Consider the following 17,821-nt stretch of genomic DNA (forward strand, 5'->3'; position numbering starts at 1 on the left):
CCTCACACCCTTAGACCCCCACATACTCTGCCTGTCCCCCATACCTCACACACAGAGTCCTCCACAGATACAAACACATGAGTCAACCATCTCACACAATACACCCCTACACAAATACACAGTGTGAACCATATTCTTCACACACATCTGAAAGATGCATACTATACCATACCTATATACTCAGCACCCACAGACCCCCACATACACTGTATCCCAGGTACAGACCAGAACAGGCCTCACACACATATCCTTGACACACACTCTACATACTTCTCATATAAACACATGCCAAAATGAGCCACACACTTCACAACCCCCCAAACACACACACACACACACACACACACACACACACAGATCACCACAGGCTACATGATAGTATGCCATAAGCTCACAGCCACAGGGACACCCAGGTGACATACACAGGTTATTGAGACCACTCACATCCTGCATTTGGAACCATGTCACAACCACACACAGGATGGAGAGAAACTTCAGTCCTGAAGGTATCAGTTGTTGTTGTTGTTGTTGTTGTTGTTGTTGTTGTTGTTGTTCTTCTTCTTCTTCTTCTTCTTCTTCTTCTTCTTCTTCTTCTTCTTCTTCTTCTTCTTCTTCTTCCTCTCTCTCTCTCTCTCTCTCTCTCTCTCTCTCTCTCTCGTTCTCTCACTCTCTTGCTCTCTGTCACTCTCTATCTCTTCTGAGAGATGCCTACTGAACCATCCTGTCAGTCTTGGCTTATGTAAAGACTGAATGGTAGAGGTGATACCCTGTGCCAGGAAGAGCTTGAGTTAAATCCAGACTCCATTCCTCCTGCCACTGTCTAGGTATGTGGTTCACTTGTGCTGAGCCCTTCGTTTCCCATGTCATTTAAACAAGAAGATACCTAGTGGCTCCCGTGGGCTGGCCACGTGTGGCTTCTGCTGTGCATTGAGGTCTGTGGGCCTGCACGAGATTGTCGGTGAGTATTCTGTGGGCTGGGCCTGGCTCAGCATGAACACAGGCCCCGGGCCTCTGCAGCACAGGTCTGGCTATAGGCATGGAACACTATGGGGATGAAGCAATAGAAGGTGAAGATGACTTTATGCCTTAGCGTCATGTCTCCTCTGCTGTCTCCTGTTTGTTAGAGTAAGTCCTAGGGCCAGCCCGTGTTGAGCTTGTGGCCAGCAGACACTGTTTACATATCACTGTTCCATCCTGCTGCAGAGCCCCGTAGAAACACCCAGTCTCTCCCTGGGATGTTATAGCCACTGAGAGACTACAGAGAAGGAGGAGGAGAAAGTCTTCTCTCTGTGTCTCTGTCTCTGTGTGTGTGTGTCTCCTCCCCTCTCCCCCTCCCCCTCCCTCTGCCTCTCCTTCTGCCTCTGCCTCTGCCTCTGCCTCTCCCTCCTTCCCTCCCTTCCTCCTCCCTCTCCTGGTCTCCCTTTTCAAATACTGGGACCTGAAGCCAGTGCCTTGGTGTGCTGGGCAAATATTCTTCCATCCTTAATCCAGCACTGAGCTTCTAGGTAGCTCCACTATAACCAAGCTACTGGGTTTTGCTGTCTCTCCTCTGCCCAGCTCCTCAGCTTGGATTTGCCCCTAGATTCCACAAATGCAACCCCCAAAAGTCAACATAGCGCTCCTCAGCTTAGATAAAGAATTTGTGGCTGCCATTTGTGGAGCACCACTGTGTGCCAGGCACCTTCCTCGCTTGTGTCATTGAAACTCCCCACTGGCCCCTGATGTACAGTCTCATTCCCACGTGATGAAAGCAGGCTTCCTCAAGGTCAAGTCAGAGGTGGTAACACTCCAGCCTCCACTGTATTCGGTTTCCTCCAATCAATACACATTCCAAGATGGCTGCCTGGCCCCACCTCTGAGACAGGGTTGGCGCTTCTGAGTGTGGGCACTGATCATCCTTCCCCACTCTTCTTTTGCCGGCAGCTGAGGATGGTACAAAAGCACAGGACCTGGAATCAGACAGACCTCTGTTTGACTTCTAACAATGCTGGATTTCCTTAGGCAAGTGACTGAATGTCTCGGTTTTTTCATCTAAAAATGAGCTAAATGAAAAGCAGTATACTGCACAGGCTTGCAGTGAGAATTCAGTGATGCATTGTAAGCACACAATGATGTTGGGGTGCACAAAGCAAGCAAGACCGACAAAACTACCACCGCGGCGAAAACTAGGGCAAGGGGGTTCGTTATGTTTATCCTATTTTTGTGTATGTTTAAGGTTTTTTTATAATGATTTTTTTTCTTGTTGTCTTTCATGAAGCTCAGCTATGATTATAAGTAGGGCTGCTCTTGGGAGGTTGGGGTGGGTAGGAGTGGGCAAGGGGTGGGGCTTCTCCAGAGACGATGGTGTCCTCCTCAGCCTGGAAGAGAGTCACGGTCTCCTTTAAGCCATACACAGCTCTAAAGGACCAGCAGCTGTTGGGAGCGCTCACAGCTTGTTCCTGGCCCTGCCCTCTTCCTTAGGCCACTGTCTTCTCTGGTGATGTCACTCTTCTCACCAGGCTGGGTCCTCCCATCCCACTGTACCGCAGTGAAGGGGTGACATGAAGGAAAGTTTCATTGTCTTGTTTTTATTTCTGTCCAATTTTTCTCTTTCTTTTGGGAAAAGGGTTTTTTTTGAATTATTATCCATTGGCCCTTGCTATTCTTTTTTTAATATCAGTTTTGGGTTTGTTTGTTTGTTTGTTTGTTTCATTTTGTTCGACATTTTGTATCCCAGGCTAGCCTAAAACTCACTATGTAGATGAGGATGACCTTGAATTCCTGGTCCTCCTGCTTCCACCTTCTAAGTGGTAGCATTGTGGACATGCATGTTCAAGCCCCACGTTTGCATTGTTTTTTGTTTTTTGTTTTTTTTTTTGTTTTTGTTTTTTGTCATTGTTTGCTTTTAAAAACAAAACAAAAGAAAAAAAACAAAAAAAACAAAAACAAAAAAAAAAAACAAGGACTTGCTATGTCACTCAGGATGGCCTGAAACTTGCTGTGCAGCTCAGGCTGGTCTCAAGTTGTTGATTCTCTCACTTCAGCGTCCCCAGCGATGGGTGACAGGTGGCTCTACCACACCTGGCATCTGAGCCTTCCACGAAAATATGTCTACTCAGGTTGTTTACCCAATCTTTGACTTTCTATTTTTTGAGTGAAGCGTTTTTAAAAATACATTTTGGAAACATACCCCTTATGAAATATGAGATCACAAATACTCTCTTCCCTTTCATTTTTCTTAAAGTTTTACATTTTAATTAATTGCTACTAGTAATTACTATTTAAGTATCCATGTTATGGGGAAAGGTGTGATAATCCGACAGAGGCTGTGTCATCATCAAACCAGGGGCTTGAGCTGTCTGTCTCCAGCGTGACTCATCAGAACTCCTCCTTGCTTCTACTTCTTTATAAAGTCAGTAGCAGGTCACTGTGAACTGTAATTGTCCCACTGTGCCGTAGAGGCTGGAGCTTAAGCTTTGTGATCTATTGCCTAACTTCTCTCTACTTCCCCCACCTCCCCAGGACCAGGAATCACCAATCCCGACAATGCTTTCTGCCTCCACGAATGAGGGAGAACACACTCCATTTGCCTTTCTGTGTCTGACTTACCGACTTTCTTCATGTGACACAACATCCTCTGGTTTTGCACATTTGTCGCAAATGACAGTACATCATTCTTTTTTTTTTTTTTTTTTTTATAGCTAATGATATTTCATTGCATATACATGTTTTCTTTATTCACCTACCCGTTGATGGCATCTAGACTGATTCTGGATCTCGGCCATTGTGAACAGAGCAGTATTGAACACAGACAGGTGTGCAGGCATCTCTCCGATCTGTTGGCACCAATAATCAGTAGCTGGGTGACCAGATCACATGGTAGTTCTGTTTTTGTAGTATTGTCCATAGTGTCTGAACCAATATCCTCATACATGTACAGACCATTCTTCCCCTCACATCCCCACCGAAATTATTTTTTTCTTTTGAGACAAGGTCTCATTATGTAGCCTTAGATAGCCCTGACTGGGTTAGAACTTTCTATATAGACCAAGCTGGCCTCAAACTCATGGAGATCTGCCAGACCCTGCCTCCTGAGTGTTGATACTAAAGGCATGTGCCACCACACCTGGGTGGCATTTTTTAATAATGGCAGTTCTAACTGGAATGGTATCTCATTGTGGTTTGAACTTACATTTTTGTGACGGCCAGCAGGTTTCTGTAAACTGTTGATTGTCTGTGCTCCCTCCCTCTCCCAAGAACTGTCTATTCAGAGCACTGTGTCTCCTGAGCCTGTCTGGATTTCACCATAACCTTAACCCTGCCTAGTACTTAAAATTTCCCTGGAAGATTCCATGTCTTGACTATGTGTCCTTAAGCAAGAAACGCAATCTCTCTGAGATTCATTCAGGTAGTTCTTTTATGAAGAAGGGGCAATGGTGCCCACTCTACCTCCAAAGGAGAAATGGCTACAGCAAGTGAAGTCATCTTTTAAACATAGTTTCCAACAAGACTGTACTCAGGACCTTTCTTAAACTTGCTTAAAAACTGTTGGAGCTTGAAATGGTTTACTTGGTAAAATGCTTGCCGTGCAAACACTAGGACCTGAATTTGGATCACCAGCATCCTTGTAAAAAACGCCAGGTTTGTATGTGCACATCTGTAATCTCAGCACTGAGAAAGAGGGGACAGGAGGATTCCTGGGGCTCACTGTCAGCTAGCTTAGTCAAATCAGTGAGCTCCAGAGGTTCAATGAAAGAGGCTACCTCAAAATAAGCCGGAGAGCAATTTCTGTGTACCTCTCAAATGTGTACACAGCATGAACATGTGCACATACACACACAGTTAGTCGGCTAAGATTTCACTAGTGAAAGTTGTTTAATGCAAACTAGATGACATTGAGTTACCTTATGCAAAATGACTGCTCATATAAAGTTATTGTCACTTAGAATCTATAGAATGTAGCAATCACTCCTGTTGAATCCCAGGCATTCAGTACTCTGTTTAGATGGGCCCACAGGTTCAGCTTTTGTCCCTGTGGATCTCAATACATCACTAAAATAGAAGTAAGGATGTTTAAGAAGAAAAAAAGGAAAAAAACGAAAAGAAAGGAATGAGTTCACAGTTGACAATAGCAAAAGTGGAAAGTGGAGATTTCTATTCCTTTTGTGATGAGGATTTCAGAGAATGCTAAACAGGTCAGAGTGGGCTGGATGGGCCAGTGGGTAGAACAGGCCCAGCTTGGCGCACACTCTTGCAGGGAAGATAGAGGGTGGGGCTCTGAGGGATTCTGCCCTGGAACCAACAGCTGGGATGGAGGTCTGGAGACCAGGCTGAAGGCAGGGTGTCACCTATAGGCCTTTACGTGATCACTGCCATTTGTCTCTCCAGCCCTGTCCCTAACCTAATGTGGGAAGCAAGCTGTGGCACATATCTGTAGGCCAAGGCGGGGAGGGGGGAACCCAACCTATCTCTTAACAGAGCAAGAGCTGTCAAGGAAAGCTGAAGCCATGCCTTTTGGTAAACTGCCCCGAAGTCTTCTTCTCCTGGCACTGGGAAGATCTTCAACCCAGAATGTAAAAACAGGCTCCTCAGCCACTTCCAACATCAGGCCAAGCATCTTTATGAACCATCCCAAGTCCTGGAACAGACAAGGGGAATTAAAGGGAGGGAGGGGATAGACAGAAACAAACAAAAATGTCAGTAGAGAAGTCTTACTGGATGCTTACATAGAAGCCACCAAGTACCCAGCACACACACATTTAGACACATCATGAAATATCCAGGTAAAGGGATCCAAATGCTGTTTAGAGAGAAAGTTCAGTCCTCCCGACACAGAACCAGAAGCATGCTACCACAGCCTTCCCGCCCAGGACACCAGCTTCTAAATGGAAATTAACATACAGAAGGAAAGCGATTTTCAGCTTGAATTCTCTTGCCTTGGTTTTTGTTTTGTTTTTGAGATAGGGCTTCTCTGTGTAGCCTCGCCTGTCCTGGAACTCACTCTAGAGACCAGGGTGGCCTCAAACCCACAGAGATCTGCCTGCTTCTGCCTCCCCAGTGCTGGGATTAAAGGTGTGTCCCACCACGCCCAGCAGAGAGTATTTTTAAAGATTCAACACGTTACAGAACTCGATTTCCATCTGTGCTCTGATGGTTAGCTTCTGCAATGTTCCCTACGGGCTCTTATTTTGAATGCTGTATGCGGATGCTGTGGACTTTTAGCAGGGTCTACACTGCAGAAAGAGGCCATTAGGGGTGGGCCTACATCTTAAAGGTTATTCCCAGCTTCCTTTCTGTCTTCTGTCTCTTCATGTAAAGAGCCTCTGCTATTCCAACCAACATGACTGGTGTGGCTCCGCCATGCCTGTCATATTGTGACAAACCAACACTCTCTGAAACTATGATTCTCAGTTGTGTCTGACAGGTGTTTTGCTCACAATGATGTAGAAGTAACTAATACATGGCTCCCCACCCCCAGCGAGCACACACACACACACACATACATACACACACACACACACATACATACACGGATGGTGAATTAAGATTCATGCTAGCAAAATAAGTCAACTTATAAAGTAAAATTGGCTCTGGAATGTCAGATCCAGTCCAAGACTGTAGTGCCTGTAAGTCCCAGTATTACAGACATCGAGAGCAGGTTAGTGAACAGTCTGTCTGGAAAGAGAAAGGAGGTGGGAGGGAAATTTCTGAGGATCTGGTAGTTTGACTGGAGGAGGGATGAGACATTTTAAACATTTGAAAATATAGTAATGTGTGCATTAAAGATAGCTCAGTGATGACTGAGTCTGATCTTGGGACCCACACAGTGAGAGGAAAGAACTGACTCCTGCACGTTGACCTCTGGCCTCCATGCCTGCAGCACGCACGCACGCACGCACGCACTCACCCCCACACCATTCAAAGGGGATTATTTAGCTGGGCTGGTAGCTTGAGTCTGTGATCCAGAACTCAGGAGGCTGAGGCAGGAGAATTGTCATGAGTTCAAATCCAGTCTGAGTCACATAGTGAGCTTGGGTAAACTAGGCTATGTTCAGACTCTGTCTCAAGAAAAAAGAATCAAAGATGATAGCTGACAGGAAGAAGAACGCCAGCATAGCAATAGAAGCCTCGAAGGCCACCATGACTCCTGGTTGCCGAGTGCTGCCCCTTAACCAACACTCCTCTGAGGGATGTCCCCTCTGCGTTGACAGCTCTCTGCTTGAGGAACACACACTTCCTTGTGCTAGCAGCCTCCCTCAGCCTCAGTTTTAACTCCTGTAAAGGGGAGGGGGCAGTGTTTTTACCCTGCTAACTTGTGTTGTGGCTCTCGGGCCTGCCTCCCCCACCCGATTTCTTTTCCTCTGTCCTAGGCAAATATGTGGACTCTGAGGTGTAAGACTGGTTTTTAAAAATTCAATCGGAAGAAAAATTCCTCAGTTCCCGAGAAACATTCTTTTACAGGACATCAGTGAGGGGGTGTTTTGCCTCTGTGTGACTCTGTCTTCTGGGAATAATGTGTGAGTGTGAAGAAATGTGCGAGTAAGTGAGAGTGTGTGAGAATGTGAGTGTGTGTGGGGTGCCTGTGAGCATGGTACGTAGCTTCTTTCTACATGTGTATGAGAATATGTGTGTAAGCTCATAGATGCCCGTGAGCATGAGTGTGTGTGAGTGCAGGAGTCACAAGGGTGCCTGTGAACACACTGTGTGTGCACATGGGCAACTGTTGTGTGTGTGTATATACCTGTTAGCAAGAGTGTGTGTTCACGCTCGTCTGCACATAGGTACCTGTGAGCATGGTATGTATACACATGCCTGTAATCGTGTGTGTGTTCATGTGTGTGTTTGTGTGCATGCATGGGTGCCTGTGAGCATGCAAGGTGAGTGTGTGCATGTGTGTGTGTATCACAGCCTAGTGGTCCCTCTTTCATAGTTGGGGGTGGGGGGTGTCAGCTGGAAGCTGCCGTGCGGCAAGCATCTCGCTGGAAGCAGAGGGCAAGAGGGTGACTGCTTAATGACTAGATGTTAAATGTTCCAAACAATTTATACATTTAGAATCCTAAGTTTTCAAAACTCAGCCCGCCGCGCTGTTCTGCAGATCTTGTTTATAACACATTCTGCTAAAATTATCCTGGTGCCTCCTGCGCTGCCTGTGGCACAGATGCCGCGGAACCTGAAGCTGTCTGGATTCCAGAGACTCCTGCCCAAGCTATTTGTGCTCTCCGTAAATGAAACGTGAAACTGAGGAACCGTGGCTCAGAGGATTTTTATAAATATATGCCTAATCTTCACAGCGGGCACTGGGGTTCAAGTTTTATTTATGTGTGTTTTTGCCTCTGAGGGCCCCAAGGGACTTGTTTTCCCTTGTGTTTGCAAGAGCTTCTCTATGTTGAAGGAGGAGGAGCCAGGGTAGAGCCTAGCTTGATTCCTAAGGACTCTGCCCAGGAAAGTGATTTGGGCTCTGCTGTTTATGTTCAGCGATTCTTAACCCAATCTCAAGCCTCACCTTGCCTCATCTGAGCAATGGGAACAGTCCTCATTCACATTGGGAAACATGTAAAATGCTTAATAAAGCTGCCTCATACATTCAATAGACATTTACTAAGGCTAGGGTTTTTTGTTTTGTTTTGTTGTTTTTTAAGGTCTGCTGCATGTTAGTTTGGGGTGGAGTACTTTCAGCAATTCAGACAGTCAGATTAAGCACTCCAGGCTCTGTTCGCCCAGTATCCAGACCTGGGGAGATTTTGAAATCCCCCAGGTGACTTCAATGTGAAATCGAGTCTGAGAACCACTGACCTAGATAAGCGGCTCTCAGACTTTTATGTGCGGAGCAGTCCTCTGGGATTTGTTAAAGAATATCACACGGAGTAGGTGGAAGAGCAGGGTTGCTAAGCACCCGTATCTCTAACAAGCCCTTGGGTGATGCTGTTGCTGGTGTGTAGACCACACTAGAGCCCAGCATCTGGGTACTGGGAGAGTTCCTGGGGGCACCGTGTCACACCAGTTGGTGGCAGCTGCTGTCTGTGTGGCTCTTATGAGAGGCACAGACAATTAAGCAGATGGTGACAATGATAAATACTCCTCGGGAAGTACAAGGACCTATGGAAGCTCAAAGAGGGGTGTGGGGAACCAAAGGACCGGACTTTGGGAATTTAGGGCAGCCTTCTGGGAACAATCTAAGCTATAGTCGAAAGCAGGGGGAGGGGTGCTGGAGAGAGTGCTGCAGGCAGAGGGGATGGCGTGTGCAAAGGCCCAGAAACAGTAGCGTGGACAGAGCAGCGTGACTGGAGATTCCAGGTGAAGACAGAGGCTTGAGCCGAGTTGGGAGTGGATGCGGGAGCTAGAGAAGCATTCTGGGATTAGGGAGATGTGGTTGACTTTGCCCCGTGGGACCATCACTCATTTCACGTATCCCTCTACTCTCCAATAACCAGTGACGAGAGTGGGTACTGCCCCTGCTGTGTGTAGCACCCAAGGCCAGCTGCTGCCCGGAAATACGGAGATAAGCCTGCCGCCAGTTCTTCAAAATCTCCAGATCTATGTGTGGTTGGGGAAAGGGGGACAGACACACAGATCTAGGGAACTACAGATCTGTGGGACTTGGTAGGTTCTGAAAGACCAGAATAAGGTGACAATGAGCTGAACAGAAATAAATGGAACACGGGGGATGGAGGTGTGTCCACAGACTGGAGGTCTGGGAGGGTTTCTGGCAGGGGGAATTTAAAGGGTGATATGACTTCAACCTGTCAGAGAACACAAAGAAGAGAATGGCATGCCCAGAGAATGGTGGACAGCCATCAAGGCTGCACGAAGGGGTCAGGAAGTGGCTCTGCTGTTGACATTGCTGATTCAAAGAGTGCCTGGCACAAAGCTGACACTAAAGGGTTTGTTTAATAAATGTTGATGGTACGTTGATACTGTGTCCTCTCTAGCTCCTGTATTTTATGCTCTTATGCCCTGTTTGATCCTACTTGGAGAATGAAACTTTGGGAAAAATAAGTCATAGGATAGAAGAGAAAGATTCACTTCACACTCTCTCTTCCTTTTTGTTTTGTTCTGAGACAGGTTTCCTTTTTTTTTTTTTTTTTTTTTCTTTTGTGAGTGTGTAGCCCTGGTTGTCCTGGAACTTGCTCTGTAGTCCAGGCTGGCCTTGATTTCACAGAGATTTACCTGCTTCTGCCTCCTAAGATCAAGAATTTACAAATGAGACCTCATAAAAATTGCAAAGTTTCTGTAAGGCAAAGGATATTGTCCAACAATCTGTCCAACAGATTGGGAAAAGATCTTTACCAATCCTACATCTGATAGAGGGTTAATATCCAATATATATACACAGAACTCAAGAAACTAGACTCCAGACAACCAAATAACCCTATTAAAAAAGAGGTACAGAGCTAAACAAAGAATTCTCAACTGAAGAAACTTGAATGGCTGAGAAGCACCTAAAGAAATGTTCAGCATCCTTAGTCATCAGGGAAATGCAAATCAAAACCCTGAGATTTCACCTCACACCAGTCAGAACGGCTAAGATCAAAAACTCAGGTGACAGCAGATGCTGGCGAGGATGTGGAGAAAGAGGAACACTCCTCCATTGTTGATGGGATTGCAAGATGGTGCAACCATTCTGGAAATCAGTCTGGCTGTTCCTCAGAAAATTGGACATAGCATTACCTGAGGACCCACCTATACCACTCCTGGGCATATACCCAGAAGATGCTCCAACATATAATAAGGACATATGCTCCACTATGTTCATAGCAGCCTTATTTATAATAGCCAGAAGCTGGAAAGAACCCAGATGTCCTTCAACAGAGGAATGGATACAAAAAATGTGGTGCATTTACACAATGGAGTATTACTCAGCTATTCAAAACAATGAATTTGAGAAATTCTTAGGTAAGTGGATGGAACTAGAAACTATAATCCTGAGTGAGGTAACACAATCACAAAAGAACACACATGGTATGCCCTCACTGATAATTGGATATTAGCCCAGAAGCTTGAAATAGCCAAGATTCAACTCACAGACCACATGAAGTTCCTGAAGAAGGAAGACCAACTGTGGGTGCTTTGGTCCTTCTTAGAAGGAATAACAAAATACTCAAGGGAGCAAATATGGAGACAAAGTGTGGGACAGAAACTGAAGGAGGGGCCATCTGGAGACTGCTCCACCTGGGTATCCATCCCATGTGCAGTCACCAAAGGTAGATGCTGATGTGGATGTCAGGAAGTGCATGCTGACAGAAGCCTGATATAGCTGTCTCCTTAGAGGTCTGCCAGAGTCTGACACATTCAGAGGCAGATGCTCACAGATAACCATTGAACTGATCATTGGGTTCCCAATGGAGGAGTTAGAGAGAAGACTGAAGGAGCTGAAAGGGTTTGTGACTCCATGAGGAGAGCAACAATACCAACCAACCAGAGCTCCCAGGGTCTAAACTACCAGCCTGGAAGCACATAGGGAGGGACCCATGGCTCCAGCTGTATATGTAGGGGAGGATGGCCTTGTCGGGCATAGGTGAGAGAGGATATCCTTGGTCCCATGAAGGCTGGACGCCAAGTGTGGGAGAATTAGTGGGTCCCCACTAATTAGTGGGGAGGTGGGAGTGGGGGGGGGTAGGTGGAGGCAAATCCTCATAGAAGCAGGAGAAAGGGGGATGGGATAGGGGGCTCCTGGGTGTGGGGGGGAATGGGGTAAGGGGATAACATCTGAAATGTAAATAAAATATCCAATAAAAAAATTATAAAAAAAAAAAAAATAGCCAAAAAGCATCTGTCTATACTCCAGGAAGGGAGACCTGCTCGGGGACTCAGATGACTAATACCTTGACCACAGATGTCCCAGCCCCCGGAACAGAGGATGTAAAGTTCCAAATATGTTGAGCCAGCTAGCCTATGGCCTCGTGTTATACTCACAAGCAGACTTGTATGCATGTGGTATAGAGGAAACAGGTTCTGGATGCACAAGTGGACCTGCAGGCAGCTGGGGCTTACTTCAGGTGGCATCATGAGCTATTGGGACACTTCCGTTCAGTTGGCAAATAGTAGCCAACTCCACTCACTGTTACCTCTAATGCTAGGACATCTGTGCCTCTCTGCCCTCCAGTTATTAAAGGGTTACTGTTCTGACTACTAAGGGCAAAGCCACTGACAGTCAGATGCTGGCAGCTTCACCCCTGGCTTCTAGTAACAGGAGCCTCCTGGGAAATGATAAGTGTGGGGGTATCAGGTTGGCTGGCTGATGGTGGTGGTGACACATGGGTGCTTATGTGATGGAGTAGGGCTTACCCCTCTGATATCCCCGTAGGTGTTCTGTGTCCTACAGCCTACACGTGCCTCTGTGCTTCAGGTCTGCCACACGTGTCTGTCACCTGGCTTTTTCTTCCCCTGAATCAGGATGAGCAGCCTGACTAAGAAGACCTCTTACAGAGCAAGCCAGTAAGCAGCATCCTCCAGGTTTCTGCTTTAATTTCTACCTCCAGGTTTCAGGTTGAGTTCCTGCCCTTGCTTCCCTTGATGGTGGACTGTGACCTATAAGATCAAATAAACTCTTTGCAACCTGCTTTTGGTCATGGTGTTATGAGCATAGCTAGAACTGGCTTGCTCTCTGTGGCTTGCTCAACTTGCTTACTAATACAGCCCAGGACCACCTGCCCAAGTGTGACATCACCCACAGTGGGTGAGCCCTCCTATATTAACCATTAATCAATCAAGTACCCCACCCACATGCCCACAGTCCATCTAATGGAGGTGATTTCTCAGTTGAGTCTTCCTCTTCCCAGGTGACTTTAGTCTGTATCAAATTGGTAAAAGTTAACCAACATAGACCTGACTACCCCAGCTTCTAACCATCTCTGGACCAATAAACAGTCGCCCATGGTAGGGGCAATGATATAATCCTGTGCACGGAATGCTTGAGTGTGTGCGTGTCACGTGTCTGTGCTAGGAGGAGGAAAAAGTTCTCCAGAAGGAAAAAGGAGCCCCAGAAGTAAAAGAGGTAGGCAGCAAAATAGCATCAGCTGCTCTTAACCAAGGAGTGTGGGCTTCCAGGCCCTGCGGAGCTGCAGAGGGTTCTGGAAGCCTGGTGTGGTGGGATTTAGGAAAGGTGGTTTTCATGGTGATGCAGAGAAGAATGGAGGATAGGAGAAACCACTGCAGTGTCAGACAAGAAGTATGGAGACGGATACTGAAGAAGGCAGGCCGCCGATGTGAGACAAGAGGAGGAGGAGGAGGAGGAGGATGGGGAGCAAAACAGTCTAGACAAGCCCTGTTCATTATCTGGGAGTTGTTGTGGACAGTGATGAGCAGGGACCCTGGAGAAGATCCCCCGTGTGGGTCTACTGCCTCCCTTTCCCAGGTGCCTGAAGGGGGGAGCACTCCTATTCACACACCGTCACAATGGGCAGCGTGTGACCCGATTTTGTGATATGACCAAGTGGTTCTGTTGTCTGTTAAGATCTGCTGGGCCGAGCCCCCTTCCACATCAGAGTTTGGCAAGCTACACCTGGCTTGTGCATATGGCTTTGTTTGAATACCAGACCTGTTCCTTGATGGATCGTTTTGCCTGTGAAGCTTAAAATGTCTACTATGTGGTCCTTCTACAACCAGGGATCTTCCCTCCCCTCTCACTGCCGTTGTTTCCCAGTCCCAGAGCCAGGGGCTGTGCATCACTTCTTCCACGGGGTACAATACAGGCAGCCTCTGTAGTTTTAATCCAAAAGTGAGTCCTGGTTGGCCAGGGCCCAGCAGGCAGTTTCAGCGCTCATTACCAGGTTGTATCCCAAGAGGCCTGGTAAGTCCTTGTGTAGATAGCTTCCTGCACATCTACACCACAGTGCCCACCACCCCTCAGCACCTGGACCCCCTTGCTTATGCTTCCATGGAGAGTGGATGTCAAAGAACCTACAGAAAGCTGAGGCTTATTATTAAGCTGCAGCATGGAAGGAATAGCAGGCTCTCTGCAAGCAAATCCTAACAATACAGGTGCGAGGGGCCGAGAAAGAAGGGGAGAGCAGGGGGACATCAGTACACATACCCCAGGCTGCTGCCACATTCAGCCACAGTGGAAGGAACGGCATCATTAGGAAGGACTGTGGAGAGCCAAGGAAGGTGGGAGCATGGCTTTGGAGGCTCGAAGGCTGGGGTGAATCCAGTCCTGTGGAAGATATTTAGAATGAATGTAAGAGGCTGTCGGGTGTGTCTAGGGAAGGAGACATAACCCAGATCCCCACTGTTAAGAGGAAGGATGAAGCGAACGGAGGACAGAGCATCTGCGTTCTTCCCGTGTGTTCACGGAGCAGTGTATTCATCAGAAAGAAGAAGGTCTGTTTTACAGCATGGCTGCTGTGTGTCTGCAGCAAGCCAGGCATTAGGCATTCTCTTTGTATCTCAAAGCTCATTACTGAAGTAAGGCAAACATGTGGTGACATGCACAAATTGGAAGCGGACAGTTCAATGGCTCTGTACAAACTGAAAAGGCACACATGAATACACATGCACAGGCATATGCAAGTGCACGTGTATATGCATATAGGTACACACAGACATACACATTTGTATATATTCACATGCATGTGCACACATGTACATATATATCTACATGCATATGCACATGGATGCATAAAATATATACACATGTATGTGTAGGCACTTATGGCAAACTACACCTGGCTTGTGCATATGGCTTTGTTTGGATACCAGACCTGTTCTTTGATGGATCGTTTTGCCTGTGAAGCTTAAAATGTCTACTATGTGGACCTTCTACAACCAGGGATCTTCCCTCCCCTCTCACTGCCGTTGTTCCCCAGTCCCAGAGCCAGGGCCGCTCATGCACATATCCACACATGCATCTACACACAGGTGCATGTGTATACATTCATACATATAGATGCATGTAAACATATGTGCATAAAGAGGACATAGTGAATATACCATATTTCTATTTGCATGCATACACACAGCATACATGTCTACTTTATAGTCATGAGGATGAATGCACATGTACATATGAGCACGCATCTATACACATGTCTATATGTTCACACATAGGCACAGGTATGCATCCATATATGAAGATACACATAGGCACATATGCACAAATCTATCTTACTAGTGAAACCAGGGAAGTCCCTCCTGCTGGCTTTATGAAGTGGCCTTGCAGAGGAGGGTAGCTGGGCAAGAGGCTACGGTGGCCCTCAGTCCCCAGCCTGCAGTGTTGGGGCCACTGGTCCCCATAACTTAAAAGCCCTGCACTCTGCCAATGACTAGAGGGAGCTTGGCATGGATTTTCCCCAGTAGAGCCTCTGGATGGAAATGAAGTCCAGTGGGTACCCTGACTCAGCTTCCCAAGACCTCATACAGGGCTTGGGACCCATGAAAGCTGAGGGATCACAAATGCGAATTGTTTCAGGCCACCGAGCATGTGGTCAATTGGTAACCACTAGGGTCAGGGTCTGTGTGAGCAAGGTGTGTGTCAGCCAGGCTGGGTGAGCAGTCCGTAGACAGGTGTATGTGAATGTTTGTATCTTCAAGTATGTGTCTGGGGTGAGTGTTTTGGGTTTGTAGGTACCCACAAAAGCATGCGTTGATGTAGCCAAGGTTGTTGCATGTGCGCCTCCACGTGAGCAAGCATGTACCACACATGCGTGTGCAGTGCTGCCCCTCCTCTTTTATTACTTCCTCCCTGGGTTTGATGTTGTGGGTGAATAAAATTTAAAGAGCTCTAAATTTTTTAAAAAGAGCCCTAAAGGGAGCGGAGCGCCAGTGTGTGAGTCATTACGTGAACACCTGTGAACTGTTGATTTTAATTGGGCCACAGCTGTCAGGTTGCAGAGTGGGAGGGATTGGTCCCTTGGCTGGTCTGACTTCAACACCCCCCTCTCTTGTCAGTCCTTTGTGTATGTAGGAGGCACAGCAGAAGGGCAGGGTGGTTCCTGGAACCCCAGCCTTCAGACTCCCAGTGGACATTGGGAAGGGGCTATGTGCCCTTGGCAGGGGAGCTGGCTTGGCTTTAGCTTTGGGTTGCAGTTTCCCTCCTTCCCTTGGGGTAGCCAGGGATCACCCACCTGGGATCTGTGGCCTTCCACTTATGCAGAAACATAGAACTGTGACTGCTCCTAGCTGCAAATTCACCTGCGTAGGAAAACCAGCAGAAGACAGTGGCACTTAGCACAGGACCTGTCCTCTTCTAGGCGCTGGACACGCCACAACACCATTGACTCCTCACACCGACCTACCGAGATAAGACAAATTATCTCTAGTCCATAGGGGAGGAAACTGAGGCACAGAAGGCTTAAAGACTTGCCAACCTGTCACAGTGCTGAATGGTCAGAGTTCTAGTCTGCACACTCAGATATGTCAACTTCTACAAACACTCACCCTTGGAAGGATTTGCACACACTTGAAAAATCATTCTCAGCAGCTCTCACCGTCCTGCCCACAGCCACTACTAGACACGGAGGCATGAACACACACACACACACTCACACAACACTCACCAACGTATGTTCTCCACCCACATACAAGCACACATGGGGCTTGTTCTGCTTGAGACATGCACCTCCATATACTCAGCGCTCCCCCTAACCACAAACGTGCTGATGTGTGCCTGCCTACAAGCTGTCACAAAACACCTCCAAGACCCACTAGCTTTCCTTTCTTCAAACAGCCAAATACCTCCTTGTAAGTCTGTACCCCTCCCACACTATGCAGTACCCCTCAGATCAGCTGCCCCGGCCTTGTGGCATGGCTGTGAGTGTTTCTTGCAGGCCCACAGTGAATCACATGCACAAGCCCCTGGCTGGTTGGATAGGATTTGGCCATCCTCACACCTGCTGGTCTACAGGGACTGGAAGGAAATGCTGGGCTCTCTCCTCTGTCCTTGCCACTCCAATCTTCCATGTCCACACCCAAGAGACATGTAAGCTTTGGGGCATGATGCATGCCTTGACATGCCTACCCTTTATCTCTCATTCAACAAATCACATAGAAGATCCATGCTGATAACCAGAGCTTCTCTACTGAGGATCCATCCAGTTGATTCAGTCAGCAGATGCCTAGAAAGACTGCTGGAGAGGAAGAGACATAAAAGCAGACACAGACGGCTAGTGTGGCAGTATAGGGCAGCCAACTGTAAGGACACATGATGCCGAGGAATGAGCCAGGCGGGCTTACTAGAGGCGGAATTAAGACAGCAAGGACTCAAGTCATACCGTAGGACATGGGTCAGTGAACTGAAATCCACACCGCAGATGTCTCAGCCGCTTTGAACTCTCCATCTTTGGAAATCTGGCTCCCCACTTCCTTAAAATGGGGGTAAGGCCTAAAGCTCCTTTCCCCGAGGAATGACTTCTGTCACCCTCCCTACCTTCACTCGATAGAACCTTTAGCCAGTGGCTTTCCTGGGTGACAAATTTAGAAAGAATGAATGGCTTAGGCCCTGAGCTTCTTATAACTCCTAGGCAAGCAGCCTATAGCAACAGGTAACAGGAACTCCTGGCTCCCTTCCCTTGTCTGTGTACTCATCACGTGACAGGGTCTCAAAGAGAACCTGCCCCTCCCCACACACCAACTACTTGAAAATACAGTATTTCATTTCATACATTTTATTTATGGGGGAACTCTCTGCATGGTTCCTGTATTTTCTCACATTCTCTCTGGACAACGAGTCTATTTTTATTTTATTTCATGGAATTTGTCTTTTGAAATAATTAACCACCTTCTTGCAGTAATTTTTCCTTACCCAGGAATGCAAAAAAATCACACAACACATTGGACTGTTTTTAATAGTCACCTCAAATTATGCAGTTGCTGTATTGTGATAAATATGTAGATGAGGGAAGTTGGG

The 17,821-nt window shown here is 47.1% G+C and overlaps 1 protein-coding gene across 3 annotated transcripts; it reads right to left on the reverse strand.

The window, feature by feature from the left end:
- Window positions 1–1,329: 1,329 nt before the first annotated feature.
- LOC143441293 (uncharacterized) lies at window positions 1,330–17,429 on the reverse strand. Of its 3 annotated transcripts, XR_013108553.1 has the most exons (5): window positions 17,187–17,429; window positions 16,041–16,207; window positions 14,012–14,131; window positions 3,726–5,617; window positions 1,330–1,949 (listed from the first exon to the last, which is right to left on the reverse strand). XR_013108553.1 is itself a non-coding variant. In XM_076928668.1 (4 exons), the coding sequence occupies exons 1-4, from the start codon at window positions 17,250–17,252 to the stop codon at window positions 5,568–5,570; spliced, it is 303 nt and encodes a 100-aa protein (XP_076784783.1). In that variant the 5' UTR covers window positions 17,253–17,429; the 3' UTR covers window positions 4,379–5,567. The 3 variants fall into 3 exon arrangements, 2 of the variants coding, with proteins under 2 accessions (XP_076784783.1, XP_076784784.1); XM_076928668.1 differs by lacking the exon at window positions 1,330–1,949 and having other exon boundaries at window positions 4,379–5,617; window positions 16,041–16,107; XM_076928669.1 differs by lacking the exon at window positions 1,330–1,949 and having other exon boundaries at window positions 4,379–5,617; window positions 16,108–16,207.
- Window positions 17,430–17,821: the final 392 nt, after the last annotated feature.

This window comes from Arvicanthis niloticus, chromosome 2, assembly GCF_011762505.2.
Source record: "Arvicanthis niloticus isolate mArvNil1 chromosome 2, mArvNil1.pat.X, whole genome shotgun sequence".
Lineage (NCBI taxonomy): Eukaryota > Metazoa > Chordata > Mammalia > Rodentia > Muridae > Arvicanthis > Arvicanthis niloticus.

Bases quoted from the DNA above. Each gene is read 5' to 3' on its own strand.
- LOC143441293 (XM_076928668.1), bottom strand. From the start codon at position 17,252: ATGGAGAGTTCAAAGCGGCTGAGACATCTGCGGTGTGGATTTCAGTTC. The intron at 16,108-17,186 runs GTATGACTTGAG...TTTCCTACGCAG, and splicing joins TCACTGACCCATGTCCTACG to GTGAATTTGCAGCTAGGAGC. The intron at 5,618-14,011 runs GTATGTGTACTG...TGTCTGTTCCAG, and splicing joins GAATGTGGCAGCAGCCTGGG to GACTTGGGATGGTTCATAAA.